The 25223-nt window shown below is 48.8% G+C and overlaps 2 protein-coding genes across 2 annotated transcripts; both read right to left on the bottom strand.

The window, feature by feature from the left end:
* Positions 1-285: 285 nt before the first annotated feature.
* Positions 286-3089, bottom strand: Abhd11 (abhydrolase domain containing 11). Its single transcript, XM_027416157.2, has 6 exons — positions 2561-3089; positions 2291-2426; positions 1372-1545; positions 1062-1232; positions 766-947; positions 286-574 (listed from the first exon to the last, which is right to left on the bottom strand). The coding sequence occupies exons 1-6, from the start codon at positions 2686-2688 to the stop codon at positions 442-444; spliced, it is 924 nt and encodes a 307-aa protein (XP_027271958.1). The 5' UTR covers positions 2689-3089; the 3' UTR covers positions 286-441.
* A 20322-nt stretch (positions 3090-23411) lies between these two features.
* Positions 23412-24071, bottom strand: LOC100766489 (claudin-3). Its single transcript, XM_027416281.2, has one exon. The coding sequence runs from the start codon at positions 24069-24071 to the stop codon at positions 23412-23414; it is 660 nt and encodes a 219-aa protein (XP_027272082.1).
* Between the last annotated feature and the right edge of the window lie 1152 nt (positions 24072-25223).

Raw genomic sequence — 25223 nt, 5'->3', positions numbered from 1 at the left:
ACTGAGGCTGAAGCAGGAAGTGGAGGCCTGGGAGGTAGGGTGGGGCCTCTGACTCGGGAGGCTTGGAATAAGCCCCTCAGTCCCCGGGATGGCTTTGAACCCTCGGTCTCTCTTGTCGGCAGGAAGACATGCAGCAGGTGGTTCGAGAGCGGGTTCAGAGCCAACTGCAGGAAGAGTCCAGGGGCGCTCTGGGCACACAGGAGAACACAAGTGCTGGCAAGAACTCCTGGCTCCTCCTCTCCCGGAGTCAGTGGGGCCGATGGTGGTGAAAACGGATCCCAAAACTTTACGGAACTGCCTTTATTTATTAAAGGGTTGGACCTCCTCTGTACCCCTGGGCCCTCTTAGTGCCCACCTGAGTTTTTCTGTGCAGAAGCAAGGGAGAGGTTGCAAGGGTACCAAGCCCAGAGTTTCCTGTCTGCTCTTTCAAAGAGTCACTTCTTAGGCCAAGAAGCTGCTGATAGCATCCATGAAGTCTTGGGGTTTGTCATTGGGGACCCAGTGGCCAGCATTAGGCACGGTCTGAATTTGGGCTTGAGGAAAGAGGCGTCTAATCTCTGAGTGGTGGCTGGGTCTGGCCACAACAGTGAAGTCAAAGGAGAGAGAACAGGAGAGAATGAGAGTTACATGAGCCTACATGCCCAGTGGTGTTGCTGGCTCCCAGATCCCCCATGCCCACACCCAAGCCCTCCTCCACTGAAGCGGGTCTCCCACAGCTGGCGGTGGCTGAGGCATGCCCCTTCCTATGGTTCCACATTGACTTACTTTACATATGTAGAATTTCCACCAATGAGAAAGAGAGTTGGCCCCAAGTAGGATTCACATTGTTGTGGGAAGGTCAGAATCTTGTCCAAGTGCTGAGCTAAAGCCTCCAAGTTCACTCTCCAGGAGAATCGTCTGTCTACCCTCACCAGGTTAGTGAGCAGGAACTGCCGAATGGCTGGGTCCTGTGGGTGGAGGGGGCAGTCAGGCAGTTGTGAGAGACTCTCTGTGAGACCCACACACCACTTTTTCCTCTGACATGTTACATGGGGGTGAAGGAAGGGGTTATCATGTATCACCTTGACAGTGGAGCTAAGTTGTTCATCTACCAGTTTTCGGGCCTGGGAGTGCGGCACGTTCTCCGGGATATCAATGGCCTTCATGGCTGCTATGTAGCTTCCGATGTATGATCCAGGTGTGGTTCCTATCGGGCTTATGTCTACAGCAACCAATCGTTCCACAACATCTGGCTATGAGACAGAATCTCACTGAGGCTCTGGCACAGTTGCTGGGTCTTGGCCATCCAAGGCTGGATGGGTCCCACATTATTAGTTGGGCACTTACGGTTTATAATGCATTAAGAAGAGGACCCAGATAGATGCAGCTCACCCTCTGCAGTGCCAGATGCATGGCTGTCTTTCCTCCCATGCTGTGACCAATGAGGACGCAGGGCACGAGGCTCAGCTTTGACAGGAGGTCCTGAATGTCCTGACTCATGGCCTCATAGCTTGCATCTGGACTGTGGGGACTGTCACCATGGTTCCGAGCATCCACTGTCAACACCTGGGGAGCGGGGTGAAATAGGAGAAATGGTGGTACTCTGATTACAGACAATGAAAAGCCTAGTAGAGACTATGACGCAGTCAGGGAGATGAAGCTGGGGAAATAATTGTGTTTGTGTATGAGTATGTGTACATTTTCATGAGCATGGAGAGGCCAGAGGTCAATCTTGAATGTCTTCCTTAGTTGCAATCCAACTTATTCCTTGATTTTTATTATGTACATATATGTGTGCATGTATATATGAATGCAAGTGTTTGTGAGTGCACGTACATGCCATGGTGTGCATGTGGTGTTCAAATGACAGCTTTAGGTATGGAACAGAGAGGAGCCTCAGACCAAAAGAATCAAGAGAGAGCATGGCAGACATGACTGGGTTATACAGGAAAGAGAAGCTGGAGGAAGGGAAGTGAAGGCCCAGGGCTGGATAAGTTTATGGTAGGGAGTGGGGTGAGAAGAGCAGAAGCCAGCGTGCACTTTGGAATGCAAATAAGTACCACAAGTAGCCACTTGTTCTGAGTTTCTTTGGGACCTGAGAGAGGGGCAGGCGGAGATCTGTAACATAAATGGACGAACTGGAGGACACCTTGCAGAACCCGACCTCTTCGAAAATGTTTTCCGGGTTACTGTGCAATGAAACTTTCCGATTATTAGTAGGAGCCCAACCTGAGGAATTGAAGCTAAATCCTACCCTCAGACTTCCTCCTTAGTCCCGCCCACCCATGCCCCGCCCCACCCGGAAGCTCACCCTCCTGCCGGTCCTCCGGACCATCACTTTGGCTATGGAGCTGAAGTTGGTTTTGCTGCCGAAGAGTCCGTGCAAAAGGACGATGGCTGGGAGTGTCGCGTCTCCATCTAGAAGGTTATAGGACAGCGGCAGCGGCCTGGAAAGTGGGGACCGCCATGAAGAAAGGGGGAGAGTAAAGGAGAGAAGGGGCGAGGCCAAGCGAGGGGCGGGGCCAGCCCGGCCACGTGCGAATATTAGTGGGGTACCACCCACCCGGTGTCCTTGACTGACCTCGGATCGGCGTTTCCTTGGCCACTACTGCGGCCGCTGCTGTGGACCACAGGCACCGCCAAGCATCTGAGAAAGGAGGCGCCAAGCCTCCCACGGGGGACTCTCCACGCTCGCGCCCAGCGGAGCATGCCCACACTTGCGGCCTGTAGGGTGTGCTTCCTCGGTATGCCGGCTCACGCTCCGCCTCCCAGAGCCCTGCCCGTTTGCAGCTAGGGCTCCGCCTATCTTCCTGCTCTGTCATAGGCTCCACTCTAGGTCACGTGGCCTAACGTAATCCCGCAGCACAGTTCAGCCCCCTTGTTGTACCATTACCCAATGCAGGGGCTTCTTGGCCACGCCCTGGGCGGAGCCTCCAGAAGAGTTGGTCCTTGCATATTACGCAATTCTTGCTGCGGCTCGGAATCTGGTCCGGAGGACTAGCTGTCTTGGTTACGCGCTGGGCGTAGCCATCCAACGCTAGCCCTGCCCCACTTGCACAACTGCTCAATTCCCGCAGACACTATGAGCCGCCTAGAGACGAGATCCCTGCCAGGACCAGGGCGGTGTCACATGGGATTGGCCCTGTCTCTTGGGCATTACCCAGTATCCTTCAGACCTGTGAGCACCTGCCACGCCCTAGGAAGGGTCACCCCATTGGTCTGTTTTTTGCATTATCAATCATCGTAGCCTCTGCAGAGGAGTTCCTTGGCCACACCCTGGGCGGAGCCACCGGAGACTCTGGGACCGCCCCTTGCATCATTACGTAATTCCCACCTACTGAGCCGCCGCGAGCTCTGCGTCCTTGGTCACGCCCTACTAGGGGCGGAGCCACAAGATAACCTGGGCTATCCCTTGCTTGATTTCGCAAACCCTTAAGATGCTGCAGGCCGGGAACTTGACTCCTTGGCCACGGCCTGGGCGGAGCCACCCAAGATTCTGGCCCCACCTCTTGCACCATTACCTAATGCTGGCTTGTCCGAGAGGACCTCCCGGAGCTCCTTGGCTATGTTGTAGACCACGCCCCGGCCCTTAAGTGGCACATAGTCTATTCTAGAGTTCCCCCACCTTGACCAGAGATTCAAGGAACCGGCGCGGGGCGTGTCCCTGGCAAGCTGAGGACCTCTTTTCTCCGCTCTTGATCCGACCCCACCTGGTCCTCACCTCCGTCCTCAGGCACCGCCCTGGGTGTATGCCAAGCTCTCTGTGCCTCTGGCAAGAACAGAAGGCGCCAGGAGTGGCTCTCGTCCTAGCTCCCGCCAGCTTAGTGGCGCCGTGCTCCACAGCTAGGGGTCCTGCCAGGCTCCCCAGACCATAAATGCTTTGTTTCCTGAAGTCCCCTCAAGAAAAACGTAGACGAGGCTCAATCGCCTTTGGTTTGAAAGGGGTAAACTAAACTAAAAGGCTTCACTTCTAGGAATGAAGGGACCAGACCCTCACTCAGCCCCTGCTTTAGCAGCCATGACAGGCTACAGAAAAGACAAGTAGGCCTCTGACACAAGGAAACTCCAGATCCTCTGGCCTCCTGGAGCCTAGGGCCAAAACTGAACACAGAGAAACTCCAGCCTCCCAGCCTCCTAGGTATTTGGTTCTTGGGAACTGTTTGGCCACAAAAGAAACAACAGGGAAAACCTCCTCTATAGTCTCCAGGATACAGTTCTAAAAACTATTGGTATCTATGTACAACAGGCCACCTGCAAGTAACTTGACAAAGCCAGAGAAACCACAGAATGTTCACTCTCAGCACTGACCAATGAGAATACCTGGTACACAGGTATTTCATGCCAAAATATGATTTTGAGAAATTCTCCTGATTGTTCCCAAATGTCAGCCAATCAGAAACCAACCTGTACCTACTGATGTAATCCTGTAACTTTTGTCTTTAAAACCTAGCAGTAGACAGTGAACTTCACCCCCTCTGGAGGCTGCTGTGTCAGCTTGCTAGACGGGGTCCCTCCCGAGGTAGGATGGACAATTCAATAAACCTCGTGCATTTGCATCGGTGGTCTGTCTCCCTGGTCTCTTTGGGGATCCTTGCGACTCAGGCACAACAGCTTGAACTGGTAAATTGAGGTGCAGAGAGGACAAAAGATTGGTCCAACAGGCATAACCAGAGTCTTGGTGTGGTCTTCCGTTTCTACTGCAGGTCAGTTTGGGAGACCAGGATCAACCCTTAGCCAGGGATTTGTACTGTAGTTGCTGCTTGAATAGAAATGACTCCGGGCTGGGCGAGGTGCCTCACTCTTTTAATCCCAGCACTTGGGGAACAGAGGCAAGTGGGTTCTCTGTGAGTTCAAAGCCAGTCTGGTATATAAGCCAGAGCTACGTAGAGAAAATCTGTCTAAAAAAAGAAAAAGAAAGCAAGAAAGGGCCCGGACTAACAACTTGCCATTAACTAGCAGAGAGTGGTAATACTCTCACCCTGAGAACACACCCTTTTCCACACTGGAATCACTTCCCAAGGGGACCCTGCCTTCTGCCCCTCCTAGTCTAGGGAAAGTCGTTTTTTAAATCTCAGCCCCTTTCTTCTGAGATCGATCCTTTAGCAGTTTGGAGCTGTTTTCATCATAGCAAACACATCTGCTGGAGATCCCTTCAGGACTCTTTGTTATTCAAGCTAAGTTTCCCATAGAGCTTCAAGACCTCCAGTGGGATCCTTCCCAGAATCCCCAACCAGACACCAAGCCATTGGATCTTTATTCCCTTTCGTCCTTCTGTGGCACTGCCATGTCTTCTGCCCTGCTAGTTGCCTAGCCGAGTACACACACATGCACACAAACAGAAAGAGAGAGAGAGAGACTTATATAATTATTTTATGTGTATGAGTGTTTTGCTTGCCTTATGTGTATGGCATTTGTACCTTGTGTCTTCAGAGTTTAGAAGAGAGCATAGGCTCCCCTGGAGCTGAAGTTACAGATGGTTGTGAGCCACCATGTGTGTATGAAAGGGAAAAATTAATAAAAGTCTGAAACCCAGACTCCAAAGCCCAAATAGAAAAACTCTTAAGCTTCTCTGAGTTCCCAAAAGGCAGCCCAACAGACAAGGTTAAACGAAGGTCCACATGACTCAAGGCCTTAGACCAGATATCACACCCTTGAGCTGTGTGGACATTCCTCTAGTCCAAAGAGGATCAGATAGTTATCAATTGTAGAAGTCCCCAGCCCAGGAGATAATTAACAAACTCATTTCCTCTGCAGCATCCTGCTAAGCATACAATCATTGTCCCATCCTTTGTAACCACTGAAGTTTTGTAATCTTGAGGCTTCCAGCCCTACAATTTTCCCTTATAAAAACACCCCTCAGTCGAAAGTGGGCATTCCATTTGTTCCCAAACAAATGGGGTCCTTGCTGCAGCTCGTATCCTCCAGCCAATAAAGAAACCTTTGTCCTCTCCTTGTTGGTGGATTCTTTTGTGGTTCCGAGATCTGGGCACAACAGGTATTAGGAACCATATTCCAGTCCTCTGCAAGAGCAGTGTGTGCTCTTAATTACTGAGCCATCTTTCCAGCCCTTTTTGTTTGTTTTTGAGACAAGGTCTCTCTATTATATAGCTCTGACTGCCCTGGAACTTGCTGTATAGACCAAGCTGGCTTCAAACTCACAGAGAATCACCTGCCTCTGTTTCTTTAGTGCTGAGATTAAAGGTGTGAGCCATTATACCTGACAACTGTTTTTTGTGTTTGTTTTGTTTTTTAAGGACAAAAATCTTATGTTGCTCAGGCTAGCCTCAAACTTTATATGTAGCTAAGGATGACCTTAAATTCCTGATCCTCTGGCCTTCATTTCCCAGGTGTTGGGACTACAGATATTCTAGGGGATTTTTGTTTGTTTGTTTGTTTGTTTTCTGGTTTTGAGACAGGATCTCAATATACAGCCCAAGCTGACCTCAAATTTCTGAGCTGGCCCAAAAGTCATGATCTTGATACTTTAGCACTGTGGATGCTAGGATTGCAGGCCTTCAACACCATCAGGCTGGCCTCCAACTCACAGAGATCCACCTGCCTCTGCCTCCCAAGTGCTGGGATTAAAGGCCACCAACACCTGGCATGTATACAGTATTCTACCTGCATGTATGCGTGCATGCCAGAAGAAGACACCAGATCTTATTACAAATAGTTGTGAGCCACCATGTGGTTGCTGGGAATTGAACTCAGGACCTCTGGAAGCCCATCCAGTGCTCTTAACCTCCGAGCCACCTCTCCAGTCCTATTTTACATTTTTAATTTTATTTGTTTTATTTTATGTGTACTGGTGTTTTGCCTGCATGTTTGTCTGTGTAAAGATGTCAGATCTTAGAATTATAGATAGTTGTGAACTGCCTTGTGGGTGCAGGGAATTGAACCTGGGTCATTTGAAAGAGCAGTCAGTGCAATTTACTCACTGAGCCATCTCTCTAGTCCCATTTTTTTTTTTTTTTTTTTTTGAGGCAGGGTTTCTCTGTGTAGCTTTGGAGCCTGTCCTGGCACTTGCTCTGGAGACAGGGCTGGCCTCGAACTCACAGAGATCCACCTGCCTCTGCTTCCCAAGTGCTGGGATTAAAGGCATGTGCCACCAATGCCCAGCCTCAATTTTTTTTGTGTGTGTGTGATTTTTTTTTATTAGTTCAAATCAGGAACAAGCTTGTTTCATATGTCAATCCCTTCTCCCTCTCCCTCCCCTCCCCCCACCCCTTCCCTCCTACTCACCAACCTACCCCCCACCCTATCCACCCTCCACTCCCCAGGCAGGGTAGGGAGGGGAGCCCTGGAAAGGGGCTCCCCAAAGTTCACCACATCATCCTGGGCCGGGCCTAGGCCCTTCCCCATGTGTCCAGGCCGAGAGTGCATCCCTTCACGTGGGATGGGCTCTCAAAGTCCCTTCTTACACCAGGGAAAAATACTAATCCACTACCAGGGGTCCCCTAGAGTGCAGAGGCCCCCAAATTGACATCCATGCTCAGGGGTCTGGATCAGTCCTGTACTGGCCTCCCAGACAGCAGTCTGGGGGTCCATGTGCTCCCCCTTGTACAGGCCAGCTGCCTCCGTGGGTTTCACCAGCCTGGTACCGACCCCTTTGATCTTCATTCCTTCCTCTCTGCAACTAAGTTCCAGAGTTCAGTTCAGTGTATATCTGTGGGTGTCTGCCTCTGCTTCCATCAGCCACCGGTTGAGGGCTCTGAGGCTTGGGCGCCCACCGCCTCTAGTCCCAATTTTTAAATTATTCATAAACTTTATTATAGAAAAAAGTCTTGGGCTGGTGAGATGGCTCAGCAGCTAAAAGCACTGGCTGCTCTTCCAGAAGTCTTGAGTTCAATTCCCAGCAACCACATGGAGGATGGGAACACACCACCTATAGTGGGATCTGATGCCCTCTTCTGGAATGAAGGTGTACATGCAGACAGAGCACTTGTATACATAAAATAAATAAATAAATAAAGCTTTTTAAAAAAATCTTGCAAATAATTAAAAACACATACCAAAATTAGCAAGACCCAAAGTCTATACAATCCAATGGTTATTTGAAACAGAAGCTGCGGAGTGCCACATTAACTTCTATGCTTTCAGTATCAAATATATTTTATGCACTTATTCACCACCAAAATAAACAAACAAAAAATCCACGACAGGCTTAGAGCTAGAAAAAACGATTATATCATCTTTCATAATCCCAGTCTTCTACCTGCATTCAGTCCTTCCTCACAACCTTATGTTTAGCCTTCCTTTTTTTTTTTAAGATTTATTTATTATATATACAGTGTTCTGTCTGCATGTATCCCTGAAGGCCAGAAAGAGAGCACCAGATCTCATAACAATGGTTGTGAGCCATCATGTGGTTGCTGGGAATTGAACTCAGGACCTCTGGAGTACCAGGCTCTATAGTTCTTAACCATTGAGCCATTTCTCCAGCCCTTGTTTAGCCTTTCTTGTTCCCTTTTCTTTGTGTTATGCTGTCCCCACACACACATATGTCCCCATGTATACATGTATTGTGCATGAGAACATGTGGCTTTTTCCTTCTGAGATTTATAACCTTTTAATTTTTTTTTTACTTTATTTTATTTTTGGTTGTGAGCCTGCCTTTAATGGCTGAGCCCATCTCTCCAGCCCTTTACTTTATTTTATGTATCTGTCTTTTTTTATTTGAATTAGAAACAAGACTGTTTTACATGTCAATCCCAGTTCCCTCTCCCTCCTCTCCTCCCCTCCCCCCATGTATATATCTTTTGCCTGCATATATGTCTGCATGCCTGGTGCCTGAATGTATAAAAATTGGACATCAGATCCTCTAGGACTGGAATTATCGTTGTGAACCACCATGTGGACTCTGGGAATCAAACCTGGGCCCTCTGCAAGAGCAGCCACTGCTCCTAACCACTGAGCCATCACTTCAGACATCTTTTTATTTTGAATAGTACTGGGGATTGAATTAAGGGCATCATAACCCTTTTTTTACTTTTTTATCTTGGGACAGGGTCTTGTTTTTTGGTGTGGGGGGTATTCTCTGTGTACCTGGAACTCACTCTGTAGACCAAGATGGCCTGAGAGATTCACCTGCCTTTGCCTCCTGAGTTCTGGGATTAAGGGCATGTACCACCACTGCCTGCTTAGACAGGTTTTTACTCAGCAGTCCATACTGGCCTTAAACATGTGGTTCTCTTACTCAGCCCCATCAATAACTGGAATTATATACCTGTGCCACCAAACCCACCCCGATGTATATATCTTTTAGGGTCCAGGGTTAACTGCTGTCTCTATCTCCAACCACCGGAGACACTCATCATTTCTAGCCCATATTCGCCAAGAATTTGTCTATATGCAGTTCTATAGCAATATCTTCCCTGTGTCCATCCTGGCTCAGGGTCCACTGAGGACCCAGCTGTGTTTTGTTCTTCTACTACAATAATATGATTTTACTGAAGGGTCACCAGGAAGCTGGAGAGATAGCCAGCCGTTTAGCACCCTGGCTGTTCTTCTAGAGGAACTGGGTTCATTTCGTTCATTTCCAAACATCCACACAGCAGCTCACGACTGTCTGTGACTCCAGTTCTGGGGGATCTAACACTCTTTTCTGGCTTCCATGAGCACTGCATGGGTGTGATGCACAACCTGGTCTACATTGTGAGTTCCAGGATATCCAGGGCTACATAGAGTGACCCTGTCTCCCCAAAACAAAACAAAACAAAACAAAAATGTAGCTCAGTGCTTGCCTAGTATTTATGACTCCCTGGGTTCAAATTCTAGCTCCCCTCCCCCAACACACACACACACACACACACACACACACACACACACACAGTAAAAAAGACAGTAAATAAGAGCACTGCAGAAATACTTAGGCAAAATTTTCTGGGGTATCTGGTTGAGTGCCCACTAACATGAGACAGACACTAAGGCTAACCAGAGAGATAGAGAGATATTGGCCCCTCTGCTACTCTTCAGGCCAGGGAGGGCTGAAACAGGCTGTGTACCAGCTCCCAGATTCCATCCCTCTGCGGAAGGGGATTCCAGTTTTGTTCTATCTTGAACTCACCAGGGATCCTTATCAGGCTGAATGTGATCCCTTTGTTGGGTGCACAGAGTTATTAGGGCTTTGACAGGGACGCCTAAGCCCTACATTATTCAAAGGCTGAAAGACCTGTCTTTTTCTTTATTTCCTTTCTGTTTTTTGTTTGTTTGTTTTTTTGTTTGTTTGTTTGTTTTCCAGACAGGATTTCTCTGTGTAGCCCTGGCTACCCTGGAGCTCACTCTGTAGATCAGGCTGGCCTCAAACTCACAGAGATGCACCTGCCTCTGCCTCCTGAGTGCTGGGATCTTTCCTTTTGAATTGGCTTTTAGATTTATCTATTTTAATGTGTAATGGCATTTTGCCTGCATATAAGTCTGTGTACATGTGCATATGTGGTGCCCACAGAGGCCAGAAGAACGTGCTGGATTCCCTGAAACACAGGTGGTTGTGGCCCACCATGTGGGTGCTGGGAATTGAACCTGGTTCCTCTGAAAGAGCAACGAGTGCTCTTAACCTCTGAATCATTTCTCCAGCCCCCCCTTTTCTTTCTTTTGTGCTTGTTTTTTCTTTCTTTCTTTCTTTTGTGCTTTTTTTTTTTTTTTTTTAGACACATGTTTCTTTGTGTAGTCTTGACTGTCCTAGAACTAGCTCTGTAAACCAGGCTGGCCTCAAACTCAAAGAGATTTGCCTGCCTCTGCCTCTGGAGTGCTGGGATTAAAGGCGTGTGCTGCCACCACCTGGTCCTTCGATGTATTTTTAAAACCTTTCCTTACATTTATTTATTTATTTTTATTTAGTGTATGTCTGTGTGTATTTTTCTGTGTGTTTCTCTGTGTATATCTCTCTCTGTGTGTATCTTTCTGTGTGTTTCTCTGTGTGTGTGTCTCTCTGTGTGTATCTTTCTGTGTGTTTCTCTGTGTATGTGTGTCTCTCTATGTGTATGTTTCTGTGTGTTTCTCTGTGTGTATGTCTCTCTGTGTGTATGTTTCTGTGTGTTTCTCTGTGTGTGTGTGTCTGTGTGTGTATCTTTCTGTGTGTTTCTGTGTGTGTTTGTCCCTCTGTGTGTACGAGTGGAGCATGTGTCACAGCAGACATGTGGAGGTCAGAAGACAACTTGAGTGAGTTTCTTTTTTCTTCCTTCTCCTCGTGGGTTCAGGGGATTGAACTCATGTCATTAGGCTTAGCAGAAAGCTCTTATCCACAGAGCCATCTCACCAGCCCCCAGAGTCAAAGGGTTCATAGTTCTGTTGGGACAGGGTACTGTTGTTAAACAGTTTCTGACCAGTCAACCTTCTGTCTAGCCAGCTCACCCCAACCTGGCACACAACCTTTGACCATGTGCCCAGATTGTCTAGATCTACTGTCAGGAGTGGCCTTGAGGACATACAGAGTCCTGGGCCCTAAACCTATGGTCACATGGCTTGCTCAAGGCTGAGACTGGCAAGCAGAAAAACCAGTTGGTTTGAAGGTTCCAGGTGAACATTCCAGAGAAAGTAATGGGGGGGCAGAAAAGAGGGGTAAAGCTCCCTGGGCAGGCAGGACTCCGAGGGTGGCCTGTTGGGGGAGGGTTATTTCAGAACTGCCCACCCTCTCCCAGCCTGTTGGCCAAGTCAGGGAGTTTAATTTGATTGGCTTCCAGCAACTCACATATCCTCAGAGTACACTCTTCCACACCGTACTACTGAGCAAGAGCCATAGTTCCTAGTCCCTGATATTATACTTGATGAGGGCTTCATCCTTATTTCTATTTACATCTGTCTCTCTGTCTGTCTGTCTATCATTTATTTGTGTATCTATGTGTATGTAGCCAGCATGTGGAGTCAGAGGACAGCAAATGGGGATCAGTTCGCGCCTTCCATGTAAGTCCCAAGATTCGAATTCAAGTCATTACTGCTGAGCCATCTTGTTCATTACTTTACCGGGAAAGAAAGAAAGAAACGGAGGCGAAGTTACCCAGCTGAACCACTAGTGTGGCTCAGGCCGGATTCCTTCCCAGATTCCATCTTCCACCTAGTCTAGGGCCTTCATAATTTTATCGCTGCCCTTCTGGCTATAGACCCAGGACCAAAGAGGTGTGTGTGTGGCTGGCTGGGAGGCAAGACACACTGCACCCTGGCGGCGGCCGGGCTTTGAACGGGTTAAAGCTGGAGGAGGTGAGTGTCCTCTTAACCGCACCTGGCTCAGTATCGGTCACGTGGCCAGGGTTTCACCTGCCCTCCTGGGCAGGGACAATCAGGCCGCTTGTTCCCTAAGCCAGTCGCCATGGTGACAGGAGTGTGCCTGGGGAGGTCACAGGGGCAAATTCCTGCCTGCTGACCCGGGTGTGGCGGGGCGTCAGCTGGATTGTAGCTTGTTTAGGGGATCCCTAGGGGCTCCCGGAGGTTCCCGCGGGGCTCGCCCTCCCAGGTGCCCAGCTGTGACTTCCCACCTGGCCACCTGAGGTCGTTTCTCCAGCAGCCTGGCGTCTCCCCAGAGTTTGAACCTCGGTTTACTAATGTGTTGATGCTTCCGTATACATACATTCTCCGGTTTAATCCTGTGGTGGTTGGCGTAGTGGGGTGGTAATCCCTCTGGGTCACTTATCCGCCCCCCACCCCACGGAGTTAGTACTCTGAAAACATTATTCTTTCTACAACAATACAATAACTGCATGACAGGAACCTTCCCTGGCCCCAGTGAACCACAACTTTTTTTTTTCCAACTTTACATATATCATTCTATGTGTACGTTGTTTTTTTTTTTGTTTTTTTTTTTGCCTGACCCATGTCTGTGCACCATATTCAGGCCCAATCTCAGAGGAGTTACGGATGGTTGTCAGTCATAGCCACTGAGCTATCTCTTCAACTCCTGAACACGGCTATAATTAAATTGGATATTTATTTATGTCGAGGCAGAGTTGCATGTAGTTCAGGTTGCTGGGAATTGAACCCAGGTCGTATAGAAGAGCAGTCAGTGCTCTAAACCACGGAGTCATCTCTCCAATCCTATTTATTTATTTTTAAAGGTTTGCTTTCCTTAGGTATATGTGCATGTATGCGTGGGCCACAGTGCATAGGTGTTCTGGGAGGCACCAGAACCTCTGAGGCAGGAGTTACAGGTGGCCTGTGCCTCCTGGCATGGCTTTGGGAACAGAACTCAGGTCCTATGGAAGGGCAGCCCCCTTAAATAACCTCTGAGCCATCTCTCCAGCCCCCCTTTTTTATTAATTAAATTTATTCATTTATTTTGCATCCGAACCACCATTTCCCCTCTTCTACACTCAGCCCCACTGCCCTTCCAGCCCCTTATTTATTTTGTGGTTCTGGGAATGAAACTTAGGCTATGAACATTCAAGTACTGGACTAGTGAACTTGGCTTTTTTTTATTTGTTTGCTTGTTTTTTTAAGTGACATGTCCCTATGTTATCTGGATGCATTAGTTACTGTTATCCTTGCTGTGGCCAAATAACCAACAAAAGTAGTTTCAGAAAGGCAGGGTTTATCGCCCTTCCCATTTTAATGCACGGATGGTCCGATGGTCCGTGATGGGAAAGTCACAGCACCTAGAGCAGCCCGAGGCATCTGGTCACGTGGTATCCACAGACAGGAAGCAAGGAGAGGTGAAAGCTGGCCTGGCTCTCTGTCTCTCTGTTTGATCCTGGATCCCAGTCCAGGGAATGGTGCTGTCCCAATTCAGTGTGGGTCTCCTCACCTCAGTTAACCCAATTTGAAAACTCCCTCAGAGACTAGAGGTTTGTTTCCTAGATAATTCTAGATCCTGCTAAGTTGAAAATAAATTTTAGTCACAAGGATCACTGCTGGACCTCCTCACCCTTCCAAGTATGGAATCACAGGAGTACCACAGCGGGCACACTTGGAGCCTATGTTTGCTCAAATCTAGAACCTACTCCCCTTGAGACATGGAAGCCTGAAGGTTATAATCCTGTGTTCCCTGCACACTTGAGTCTTTGTTTTGTTTTTGCTTTTAACAGCCTTAGCTTTTGTTTATTGAAGACCTACCATATGCAGAAGTCTGGGATGCAAGAAAGAGCCCACATCAACCTAGATGGAACAGATACTAATACATCTGCAAGAATAGTTTAAAAAAAAAAGAAAAGAAAAAGAAGAAAAACAATATACTTGGTCGGACTTTGGTGGCTTACACCTTTAATCCCAGCACTCAGGAGGCAGAGGCAGGTGGATCTCTGTGAGTTTGAGGCCAGCCTGGTCTACAGAGAGAGTTCCAGGACAGCCTCCAAAGCCACAGAGAAACCTTGTCTTGAAAATCGCCCCCCCCCAAGAAAAAGACTTCGGAAGCAAGGAAGCTGACTTGACCCTGGAGCACCTAAAACAGCATATCAAAAGAGACAGTTGAGTGAAAGACCTGGAGGCAAAAGGGGGTGTTGACTAGGTGGGTGGGGTTACAGTGGAAGAGAATGTTCTAGAAGCCAGCACACCATGTGCAATGGTGAAGTCATTTATCTCTCTCAAGCAGAAAATCCAACTCTTATTTATTTATTTTTATGGCGGGGTCTCCATATGTACCTTAGGCTGACTTAAACTCTCAAAAAACAAAACACAAAACAAAACCAGGCAGAAACAGTTTTTATTTTGACTCATAGTTTGAGGACACATGGCCCATCATGACAGGAAAGGCGTGGCCACAGGAGCTGGGCACATTGCAAACACCATCACGTAGCAAAGAGAGATGGACGCTGGTGCTTAGCTCACTTTCTCCATTTTATTCAGCTCAGGACCCCAGCCCCTGATGGTGCCACCCACATTCTGGGAGAGTGTATCTGACTGGATTAAACCTTGATGGAAATACCTCCACGGACAAGTCTAGATGGTGTGTCTCCAAGGCCATTCTAAACCCAATCAAGAACAACAATGCAGATTAGCTACAAATCCATCCTTTGTCTACTACCTGAAAGGAATCATGCTGATCTGTAACATTCCACCCCTAGGCCCTTGAAAGTCTGTGCCCACCTCCTTACGCAAAACACATTTAGCTCATCTCCAACAGTCCACTCTGACTTCAAATTCTTTCTTGTTCAAGACAAGTTCAATTAGCCAAGGTTGACCTCCAACTAGATATGTAGCCAAGGATGGTCTTGAACTTTGGATCCTTAACCTCTCCAATGCTTGACTTACAGCATGAAGTGTGGAACATTTTATGTATTTATTTTATTTTTATGTGCATGAGTGTTTTGATTGTATGTCTCTATCTGTACTACTGTGTGTGTGCCTGGTACCCATGGAAGTCAGAAGGAGGTAGATGCTGGATCCTCCGGAAGGAAAATTTTGGATGGTTGTGAGCTACCATGTAGGTGCTGTGAGTTGAACTCGGATCCTCTGAAAGAGTAACAGATGCTCCTAACCCATGAGCCCTTGACCCTCCGCAGTTGTACAGGTGTGCAGCCCCTGCCAGCTTTTAAAGTCATTTTAGAGGGGCTAGGGATTCATTCATTGGGTGAAGTGCTTGTGTTGGGATGTGAGGCTCTGAGTTCAGATCCTACCACCCACATAAAGGTGGGGGCACTGAGGTGTGTCTCTCTAAATCTAGTCCTAGGAAGCCAGAGACAGACTGTAAGGATGTAGGCATAATGCTGGCCTAGCCCTGTCACTTGGCAGAATGCACTCAGGCAGTACCCTAGTCAGCCCAGGGTTCCATGGTTATGTAGTCTGCACGCAGGTGCAAAGGACCCCTTTAAAAGACAGAGCCCCCACCCCACACTTAGGATCTCTTTTCTCTCTTCTCTTTTTCTCTCTCTTTCCTGCTATTCCCCTGGGGCAGGCAGGACTTTTTCTGTTTCCTCTTCTCTTCTGTCCTCTTTGTCTCTTCTCCCCCTTCCCCTCTCCCTTTTTAATAAAACTCACTTAAGCTCTGTCTGCCTGGCATATATGTCCCTCTGCCTCGGCAAACCTCGACCACCATGGAATCCTCCAAGGTCCCTGGCGGATTATCATAACACAGACAGATCCCAGGATCCCATTAGCCAGTCAGCTGGCCTATCAGAACTGATGAGCTCCAGGTTTACTGAGAAATCCTGCCTCAAAAAATAAGGTGACTAAGAGGTTAAGAGGAAAAAAAAAAAAAAAAGTGGTTAAGAGCTCTTGTTGCTTTTCTAGAGAACCTAAGTTTGTCTGCCGGCACCCACAAGTGGCACACAAAGGCCTGTAACTCCAACTCTATGGGGTCTGATGTTCCCTGGACTCTTTGGACACACACACACACACACACACACACACACACACACACACACACACACACACAGATAAACTAAAAGTAAAATAAGGTGGTAGGAATTGAGGAAGATGCCTGACACTGACTGCTGGCTCCAAGTGCAGTCCATACATATCCACAAGAACACAGGCAGACACAGACACAGACACACACACATTATAGCTATTTCCTCTTTCCTTATGTATCTTTCTCCAACCCACTCCTCCTAGCTCTGTTGATTGTTATTTCCCGATGGCTCTGATTGTCATCATCGTTGTCACACACACTCTGCCCTCCACTAGTCTGGAGTCATTTCCCTGAAGATTATCAGTACCATCTGTCCCAAACTCAGAACACATTTCTCTGTTGATATGCTTTGTTCCTTCCTATATTCAGCTGCATTTTCTGAGCTCTGGATCCATGCTCATGGCCTCGGGGTGGGGGTGGGTGTGGGGGGTGGGGTGGGGTAAGGGGTGGAGCAGAAAGATGACTTTGAGTTTGTAAGTGTTACAGTTTTGGAGGGAAAGGTATCCTGACTGTCTGGAAGTCAGGTGGTACCTATAGCTGTGTTCTGGGGGATGTGTCACTCCTGCTTCTCTCCTAGAGAGCCATTACAGCTGAGCTCTGCTCCACTCGGATAAGAGAGTCCCCCAGCAGACATGTCTGTCACTTCTGTGTCCCATTCCATCAAGGGTTTCTCTGTGTAGCTTTGGAGCCTGTCCTGGCACTCACTCTGTAGATCTGGCTGGCCTCGAACTCACAGAGATCCACTTGCCTCTGCCTCCTGAGTGCTGGGATTAAAGGCGTGCGCCACCAACGCGGGCTCCACTAAGGGACATCCTCAGCAGACATGTCCATTGCTTCTCTGCTCCACTCTGGTGAAAGAAGATCTTCACCCAAAGCTCATTCAAGAGATGTATTGGGGGTGAGGAATCCGGTAGGGTGGCTGCCTCTGCCAGGGCTGAGAAGGGCAGCTCCCAACTGAGCAAGCACGGGGTTTATATAGGGCTTCTTAGAGGTGGAGTTTTTCCAGGGTGAAGATTTTCAGGGTGGGAATTGGTTGGATTTCAATCCCTTATCTTAGAAAAACTCAGAGATTAGCTGGGTTCTGTGCTCAGGGATTGGTTGGAATCACGCTGTTCAGTTGGTCAGGGGCAGAGTGTGTTTCTTTGGCTCTGGCTTCAGAGTCAGGGTGTGTTTCTTTGACTGGCTCATTTACTCTGCAGTGTATCCAAAGCTGAAGCCCTTTGGGGAAGGATGGAACCTCTGAGATTTGTTAAACTCTCCCAACCCTTAACCATTCCCAAAGTAGTCGTTTCCCCTCCCTTCCATCCCCTTCCCTTCCTTTTCCTTGCCTTCTTCCCCCTCCTCCCTTCCCCTTCCCTTACTCCCTCTTTTTTCTTTTTTTGATGTTGCTTTTTAAGTTTTTAATCTTTCTCTGTGTGTGCGTGTTTGCACTCTCGCGAGTGTGATGTGTGTATGTGAGGGAGGTTACTTATGCAATGACATACAATGGAGGGTAGAGGATAACTGGGGAGTGGGTTCTCTTCTTGCATATTTATGTGGGCTCAAGTTGTCAGGCTTGCATGGCAAGTGCCCTTACCCACTCACCAGCCCCCTGCTGTTGGTTTTTCAGGTGGGGTTTCATATAGCCCAGGTTCGACTAGAACTTACTATATAGCTAAGGATGACCTTAAACTCCTAGTCCTCTTGCTCTGCCTCCTAAGTGCTAGAGTTACTGCTTGTGCCACCATGTCTAGCTCTTGGGGTTTTGTTGTTGTTGTTTGTTTTGTTTTTAGTTTTTGGACACAGGATTTTGCTATATAGCCCTGGCTAACCTGGGACTCACTATATGTAGATCAGGCTAGCCTTGTTTGTAGCCATCTCTGCAGAATGAAGCTTCTAGGGTCACTGTGGTGGTTTTGATAAAAATGATCCCCATAGGCCCATAGGGAGTGACAATATTAGGAGATATGACCCTGTTGGAGGAAGTGTGCCACTGGGGATGGACTTTGAGGTCCATGCAGACTGGCATAGAACTCACTCTGTGAGCCAGGCAGACTTTGAACTTTCTGTACTCCTGCCTCAGCCTCCCAAGTACTTGGCATTACATTTTTATGCCACTAGTACTGGCCTTTATTTTATTCTATTTTTTAGCAATACTGGGAATGGCTACAGAGCTCACACATGGCAAGGCAAATGCTCTACCACTGAGCTACATGACTAGCATACAGGGGTATGACTTTCAGAGCTAGGCATACAGCAATTACATGACCTCATTCCTTAAGGAACACAGAAAACCAAACTTGGGGTTGGGGAGATGGTTCACCAGATAAAATGACTACTATGGAAGGATGAGTTTAGATTCCTAGAACCTATGGTGGTGCACACTCATAATGCTGCCTTTGTGGGGAAGGGGATATGGAGACAGGCAAACTCCATGGGCTCAAGCAGAAATGGAGAGCTCTAGGTTCAGTGAGAAAGCCTGTCTCAAAATATATAAGGATAGGCTGTACACAGTGCTGTAAGCTTTTTTGTTGTTGACTTTTGTTTTTTTTTTTTTTTTTTTTTTTTTTTTCCAGTGTCTTGCTATAGCCCTGGCTGTCGTGGAACTCACTCCGTAGACCAGGCTGGTCTCGAACTCACAGAGATCTGCCTGCCTCTGCCTCTAGAGTTCTGGGATCACTGCCCAGCATTTTTTTTTTTTAATGGGAAGAAATGATGAGAGAGAGAGGGAAAGAGAGATAAAGGGAGGGAGAGAGAGAGAAAGGGAGGGAGGGAGTGAGGGAGAGAGAGAGAAAGAGAGAGAGAGAAAGGGAGAGAGAGAGAGAACCTACAATTGGGACAATATCCCACCTCTCTTAAAGATTTGAGCTACAAGTACATAGGTCCTGCAGAAGGTTCCCTCAGCAGGTATCAGGAGCGCCCCCTCTGGCTTGCTTCTTCACCAGCTTGGCAAAAACCAACCATCTTGGTTTGGGTGACCTTGGGATTGCTGGCAGGGCATAGAGAAAGAAAGGGTACTGTTTGAAGCCTACTGAAGACCTCAAGAGAGAGCCACAATAAACACAGCAATTGTTTGATGAAGCTCTTGGCTTTGGGTCTAGGCAGCAGGAAGAGCTAAAACTGGTGTGGCAAGATGGGGATAGCCCGAGGCAACAGTTTGGCTGCAGGGCCTGGTAAGGAGCTCTGAAACTGCATTCTGAAGAAACCTGAGGATTTTTCTCCCAAAGCAACCGCCTTCCTTGTATCTCTAAGTTCCTGTGTGACTGGATGTACTATAATATCAATTTTCAAAATGCACATTAATTAATCTCCTATATGTCCAGCATGGTATCTGGGGAGTCTTGTTGTTTTTTGTTTGTTTGTTTTGAGGCAGGGTCTCACTATGTAGCCCAGGCAGTCCTGGAACTCACTTATGATGAAGTAGACTTTCTTTGAACTCATGAGATTTACCTGCCTCTGCCTCTAGAGTGATGGGATTAAAGGTGGTTTTTGTTGTTGTTGTTTTTTAATGAGACAGGTTGTGCCTTTATAGGGCAGGCTGGCCTTGAACTTGTGAAGATCTTTTTGCTGTCTCTACCTCACAAGGGTTTAACAGACTTGTGTCACTGGGCCCTGCTTTCCCTCACCCCTTCATGGTGTTAGGAACAGAACCTAAGGTTACTCAACTGCTCTCCTGCTAAGCCAAGCCCCAATCTCTCTAACATTGAACTCCACCCCCAGCTATCTTTTATTTTATTTTGGCCTTTTGAGACAGTTTTCCTCTGTGTAACAGATCTGGCTGTCCTGGAACTCGCTCTGTAGACCAGGCTGGCCTCGAACTCAGAGATCCACCTGCCTCTGCTTCCTGAATGCTGGGATTAAAGGCGTGCGCCACCACCTACCTGTGATCTCTCATTATTTGAGGCCCCCTTCATTTCATGGAGCCCCTCCTATGCCTAAGCCTTTCCTGGGCCAGTGTGGTGGCTCAGTGGGTTAAGTGTATGCCGAGTAAGCTTGACAACCAGAATTCGAGCCCTGAAATCCATGGAAAGACAGAACAGAACTGCCTCCACTAATTTATGACTCCTGACCACCACTTGTGCACCTTGGCACACCCATGTGTCCACACACACACATCCATACACAATAAAAATAAATGTAAATAATAAAAAACAGGACCCCTCCTGAGAGCTCCTCCTCTTCACTAAGCCAACAACTGTTTATTCTTCCATTGGAGACAGGGTCTCACGTAGCCTAGGCTGCCCTCAAACTCACTGTGTCATCCAGGCTGGCTTTGAATTTGTAATCCTGCCTCAACCTCCTATGAGCTGAGATTGCAGTCATGGCACATACTTGGCCCCAAATCTCTGTTCTCTGAAGCTCTTCTCATCAGTCATTTGGTCTGAGGTTTTAAACATCGAGGGAAGCTGCTGGGGATAGTTGTCTACATACTCACTGCTCTCATAGGATCTTATCATGAATGAACTAAACACTAGGGCATTTACTATTAATAGCAACCTATTTCCTTTTCCTTAGGTCATCCTGATGCCAGAACAGTGGCATTCCTTAGGGAAGAGGAGGGACTTTCTGGAGTTGTACTCCTAAGTAATCTTTTGGCACTGGGCACACTGAAACCTGCCTCTAATACCAGCTTCTTAGAAAGCTTAGCTACGATGAGCGTGAGGCTCACCCTGGGCTACAGATTGAGACCTTGTCTCAAACCCAAACCCAAAATCAAGTTCATGGGATCAAATACTCAGGTGACCCTCTTTCCCTCCTAAATTACCAGGATGGTGAGCACAGTTTATAATTCTGCTGCTCCAGCCTCCCCAGGAGTCCTTGTTCAGGTTTGCACATGGTGCCTAGATCGGACTCTTGCGTCCTGCTCAATTCACTCCTTCCCCAGCATTATTGCTTAGGCCACTGATAGCCACCTCGATGTTTAAAACCTGGTTTCTTCCCCAGCCTTCATCTCCCCTGACCCCTTCCATGTTCAAACACTGTTGTCCATCCCCACATCCTTGGAACTCTTTTCTTCTTTTGGTTTCTAGAACAAGCTTGCTGTTCCCCTAGTTTCTGCTGTATGCTAATGACTCCTGGATTTACAACGCCTCCGTACAATCATTCATTCCCCTTCCTGTTTCCTGGATCTTCTTACCTGGCTGTTCCTAGTCTGAACAACTCTTACACTCAAGCGAACTTCCCTCAGCTTCCCCCCAGGAACCTGAGCTGCTATTTGGTAGTTGTTCTATCATCAGTGACCTAAGGCTGAAAACTGAGTCTATATTAATTTTATCTTACTTTGGTTTTTCAATACATGGTTTCTCTGTGTAGCCCTGGAACTCACTCTGTAGACCATGCTGACCTCGAACTCAGAGATCTGCCTGCCTCTGCCTCCTGAGCCCTGGGGTTAAAGGTGTGTGCCACCACCACCTGGTTTAAGTTGAGGCTATTTTAGATTCTTCTCTCTCCCTCACTCTGACACCCTAATGGTTTTGGAGTTCTACAAATCTCACTTCCTAAAAGCCCCTCAGTTCTGCCCCTAGATACTACTATCTCACCCTAGATGGGATCCCTCTATCATCTTTGAGTATTTTCCTCAAGTTTCTCTCACGTTGTGCTGCTGTTTTTTGTTTGTTAGAGACAAAGTCTCCTTATGCAGCTCTGGCTAGCCTGGAACTCAATATATAGACAGACCAACCTGGTCTAGAACTCATGGAGACCCTCCTGCCTCCAGATTGCTGGGATTAAAGAAATGCTCCAACATGCCCCTTTTTGTTCGTGTTTTGTTTTGTTTTGTTTTGAGACAGTCCATGCAGCCCAGGCTGGCTTTGGAATTGATTTGTGAACCAGGTGTGGTGGTGAGCCTGGTCTACATGAGTTCCAGGACAACCACGTAGAGACTCTACCTCAAAAGCAAATGAATGAAAGAGTGAGATAGAAAGACAGAGAAAGAAAAAGATTGAAAGAGACAGAGAAGAAAAATTGTTAGTGCTGGTGAACAGGTGAATATAGTCAACTCCTGATGTTTCTGTCTGCACTTCCCAAATATTCTCACCTTTTAAGGAACCTGGGAGCCTGTTTTCCCTTCAAGAGCCCTGTCACAGTTCCCTTTACCTTGTTCCAAGAGCAAGTGTCTCACTTCTCAATATTGTTTAAAGCTAGGTCCCTCCCTCCCTTGGGAGCACCGGGAAGAAGGTGAGGTGGCCTTTTTCCTCATCTCTCCACCTCCAGGTCAGAAGAGTTCGTCAAATGTTCCTTTTAGTTCCCCACCCACCCACCCATCCCAGTGCTGGGAAGGGAACCCAAGCCCAGAGTGTGCTACTCTACCACTGAGCCACACCCCCATCGCTTAGATGTCCTTTTGGTGAGGCATTTGAGCCAAACAATAGGTCTTTTTGTTTGACGTCTCCAAATATGAAATCACAGTATAGAAAGGATTTCTTTGACCGGTAAATCAGCTACCTCAAACGCCCAAAGCAAGGCTGTGGATCCAAGCTCCAAACTCAAATCACCTGGGACATCCGCGAGAAGAGCCCCTTGCTTCCTTCAGCCACATCCCTCAGAAACCCTCTGGCTAGATCGCTAGATAAGCCTTGTACAGGCTCTGTTGATTTCAGTAGCGGAATACCTCCCAAATGACCCACCAAGTGAGCACCAAACTCACTGTATAACCCCCTACTTTCTCCTTACTGGACCAGTGTGCTGTTTTAAACTCGATGCCTACGGTGAGGCTATCCCAGGGACACTCCCCAACAGATGCCCGGTATGGGAGGTGGTGGCCTGTGGGGGCGTTCAGGATAAGGAGGCTCCAGCGACTGCAAAAAACGAAAGGTTTTTATTGAAAAATATGAAACTGCCCGTTTTATGGCTGCCTGTCCCTGCCCACTGTGAGCCTTCTGGCTTCGGAAGGACGGTTGGCAAGTAGCTGCGGTGGCCACCCCAGCCCTGTACTTGGGAAGGGTGAGGTTTCTTTGTCCTGACGGTTGGGTTGGACGGTTCCTAGACCCGGCAGTCAGGTGGCAGCCGGGGAAGCGGGGACGCCGGGCTATCTGTCCTCTTCTAGTCTAGCAAGTAGACTGCGTGGCGTCTGAACCATATGGAAGGTGGGGTAGTCTCAGAAGCATGGCTGCACGCTGGACTGGTGGGGTGCTTCGGACGCTGGTAGTAGTGATGGGGCTGTCTGCGCGCGCCCGGCCCCTCAGACATAGTCCTTGCGGTCATAGGCGGTGCCGGTACCGGTGCCAGGCCCGGTGGATCGCGGCGCAGAATAGAGGACCTTGGTGGGCGCGTACTTCTCGCGCGGTGGGCAGGAGCAGCAGAGCAAGGCGCCCCCTAAGAGCTGCAGGGCGGCGGCAGCCCAGCCCACGTACAGCCCGGCTCCCATCTCCCGCTTCTGGGCCTCGGGCACCAGTGGGTTATAGAAATCCCTGATGATGGTGTTGGCCGACCAGGACACGGGTACTAAGGTAAGCAGAGAGGCCAACAGGAAAAGCACTCCCGCCCCGATGGTGATCTTGGCCTTGGCCGTCTCGTCTTGTACGCAGTTGGTGCACTGAGCTCCCACGAGCGCCACGAGGAGCCCAAAGGCGGCCATCAGGATGGACACCACGATAAGAGCTCGGGCGGCCTGCAGGTCCTGCGGCAGGGCCAGCAGCGAGTCGTACATCTTGCACTGCATCTGGCCGGTGCTCTGCACCACGCAGTTCATCCACAGGCCCTCCCAGGTGATCTGCGCCGTGATGATGCTGCTGCCGATGAAGGCGGAGACGCGCCACATGGGGAGCGCGCAGCACACGATGGTGCACAGCCAGCCCAGCACGGCCAGCGACGTGCCGGTGATCTCCAGGCCCATGGACATGGCTGCTGGACTTGAACCGGCTCTGCCGGTCAGCTCCGAGGGCTGGAAGACGAGGGATCGCGGCCGCTGGACCTGAGAACAACTGCCGTGCGAAGACCGACGGAGGACTGTGGCCGGGACCGAGGAGTGGATGGCAAAGGACGGAGCGCGCTAACGGCTCCTCTCTCGGGGCTCTCACCGAGGCTGCCCCTGCACCTGCCTGTGTGGCTGGCTTCTGAGGCTGGCTTGGCTCTGGGATGGGGTGGGTTGGACTTAGCTGGTGCCCAGAGGAGGAGGGTGGAGCTCGCTCTCCGGGCTCTGGGGACAGTGACGTGTGTCCCGTCCAGTCCCGTCCGTGCTCTCCCTCCCCTTCACCAAGGGAGGAAGGACTTAGCCAGAACCTGAATGTTCTGGGGTGGGGGTGATGTCGAGGGAGGGCCGGGCTCTTTGTGCTCCCTCCTTTCCAGACCTCTCCTAGCTGTTTATCCTTAACGAATTCTCTTGAGACATACAGAGGGGGAGGGGTGCTTCAGGGATTTCTGAAGCGCAAATCACCAATAGTAAGCTGCTTGGCTCTCTTGCCCACACCTCCATCCTTTCCAACGCGGGAGGCGTAGGATGGGGGCGAGGCCAGTTCCTCTGGACAGCCGGGACTGGGAGGACCCAGTGAGGGCGTGGCTGCGGCTGTTTGTCGTTGTAAGTGGACGGATTTGCAGTACCTGCTCTTGGGTCCCTCCGGCTTTGAGGCAAGTGCCCTAGCCTTGTCCAAGCGCAGTTTTATGCAGTCTGGTAGTATGGTCTATATTTGGGTATGCTGGACTCTGAAGCCAGGGCCGCCCACCTGAAGAATGCCGCCACCACCAGGTGTTGAATTCAAATATTTGCTGGCCCCCTCATGTGACTGTGTGGTAGGCTTAACTCAGAAGCTACCTTTCCTCATTGAGGTTCTCTTCATGCGGTTTTGTTTTCTCTCCTTTTTGGGGGGCAGAGCGAATGCCAGGGTGAGGTGGGAAAGAGATTTTATACAACCCAGAACAGAAAAAGAAAAGCCAGGTGTGTTGGCTCATGCCTGAGGCTGAGGCAAGAAGATGACTTTGAGTTCAAGGCCAGAGTGGGCTGCAGTGTGTGTCTCAAAATAAAACAACACACATACGGAAAGCCCTGTACAGTGTG

This window comes from Cricetulus griseus, chromosome 4 (assembly GCF_003668045.3).
Source record: "Cricetulus griseus strain 17A/GY chromosome 4, alternate assembly CriGri-PICRH-1.0, whole genome shotgun sequence".
NCBI lineage: Eukaryota > Metazoa > Chordata > Mammalia > Rodentia > Cricetidae > Cricetulus > Cricetulus griseus.
This window is presented reverse-complemented; position numbering and strand designations above follow the sequence as displayed.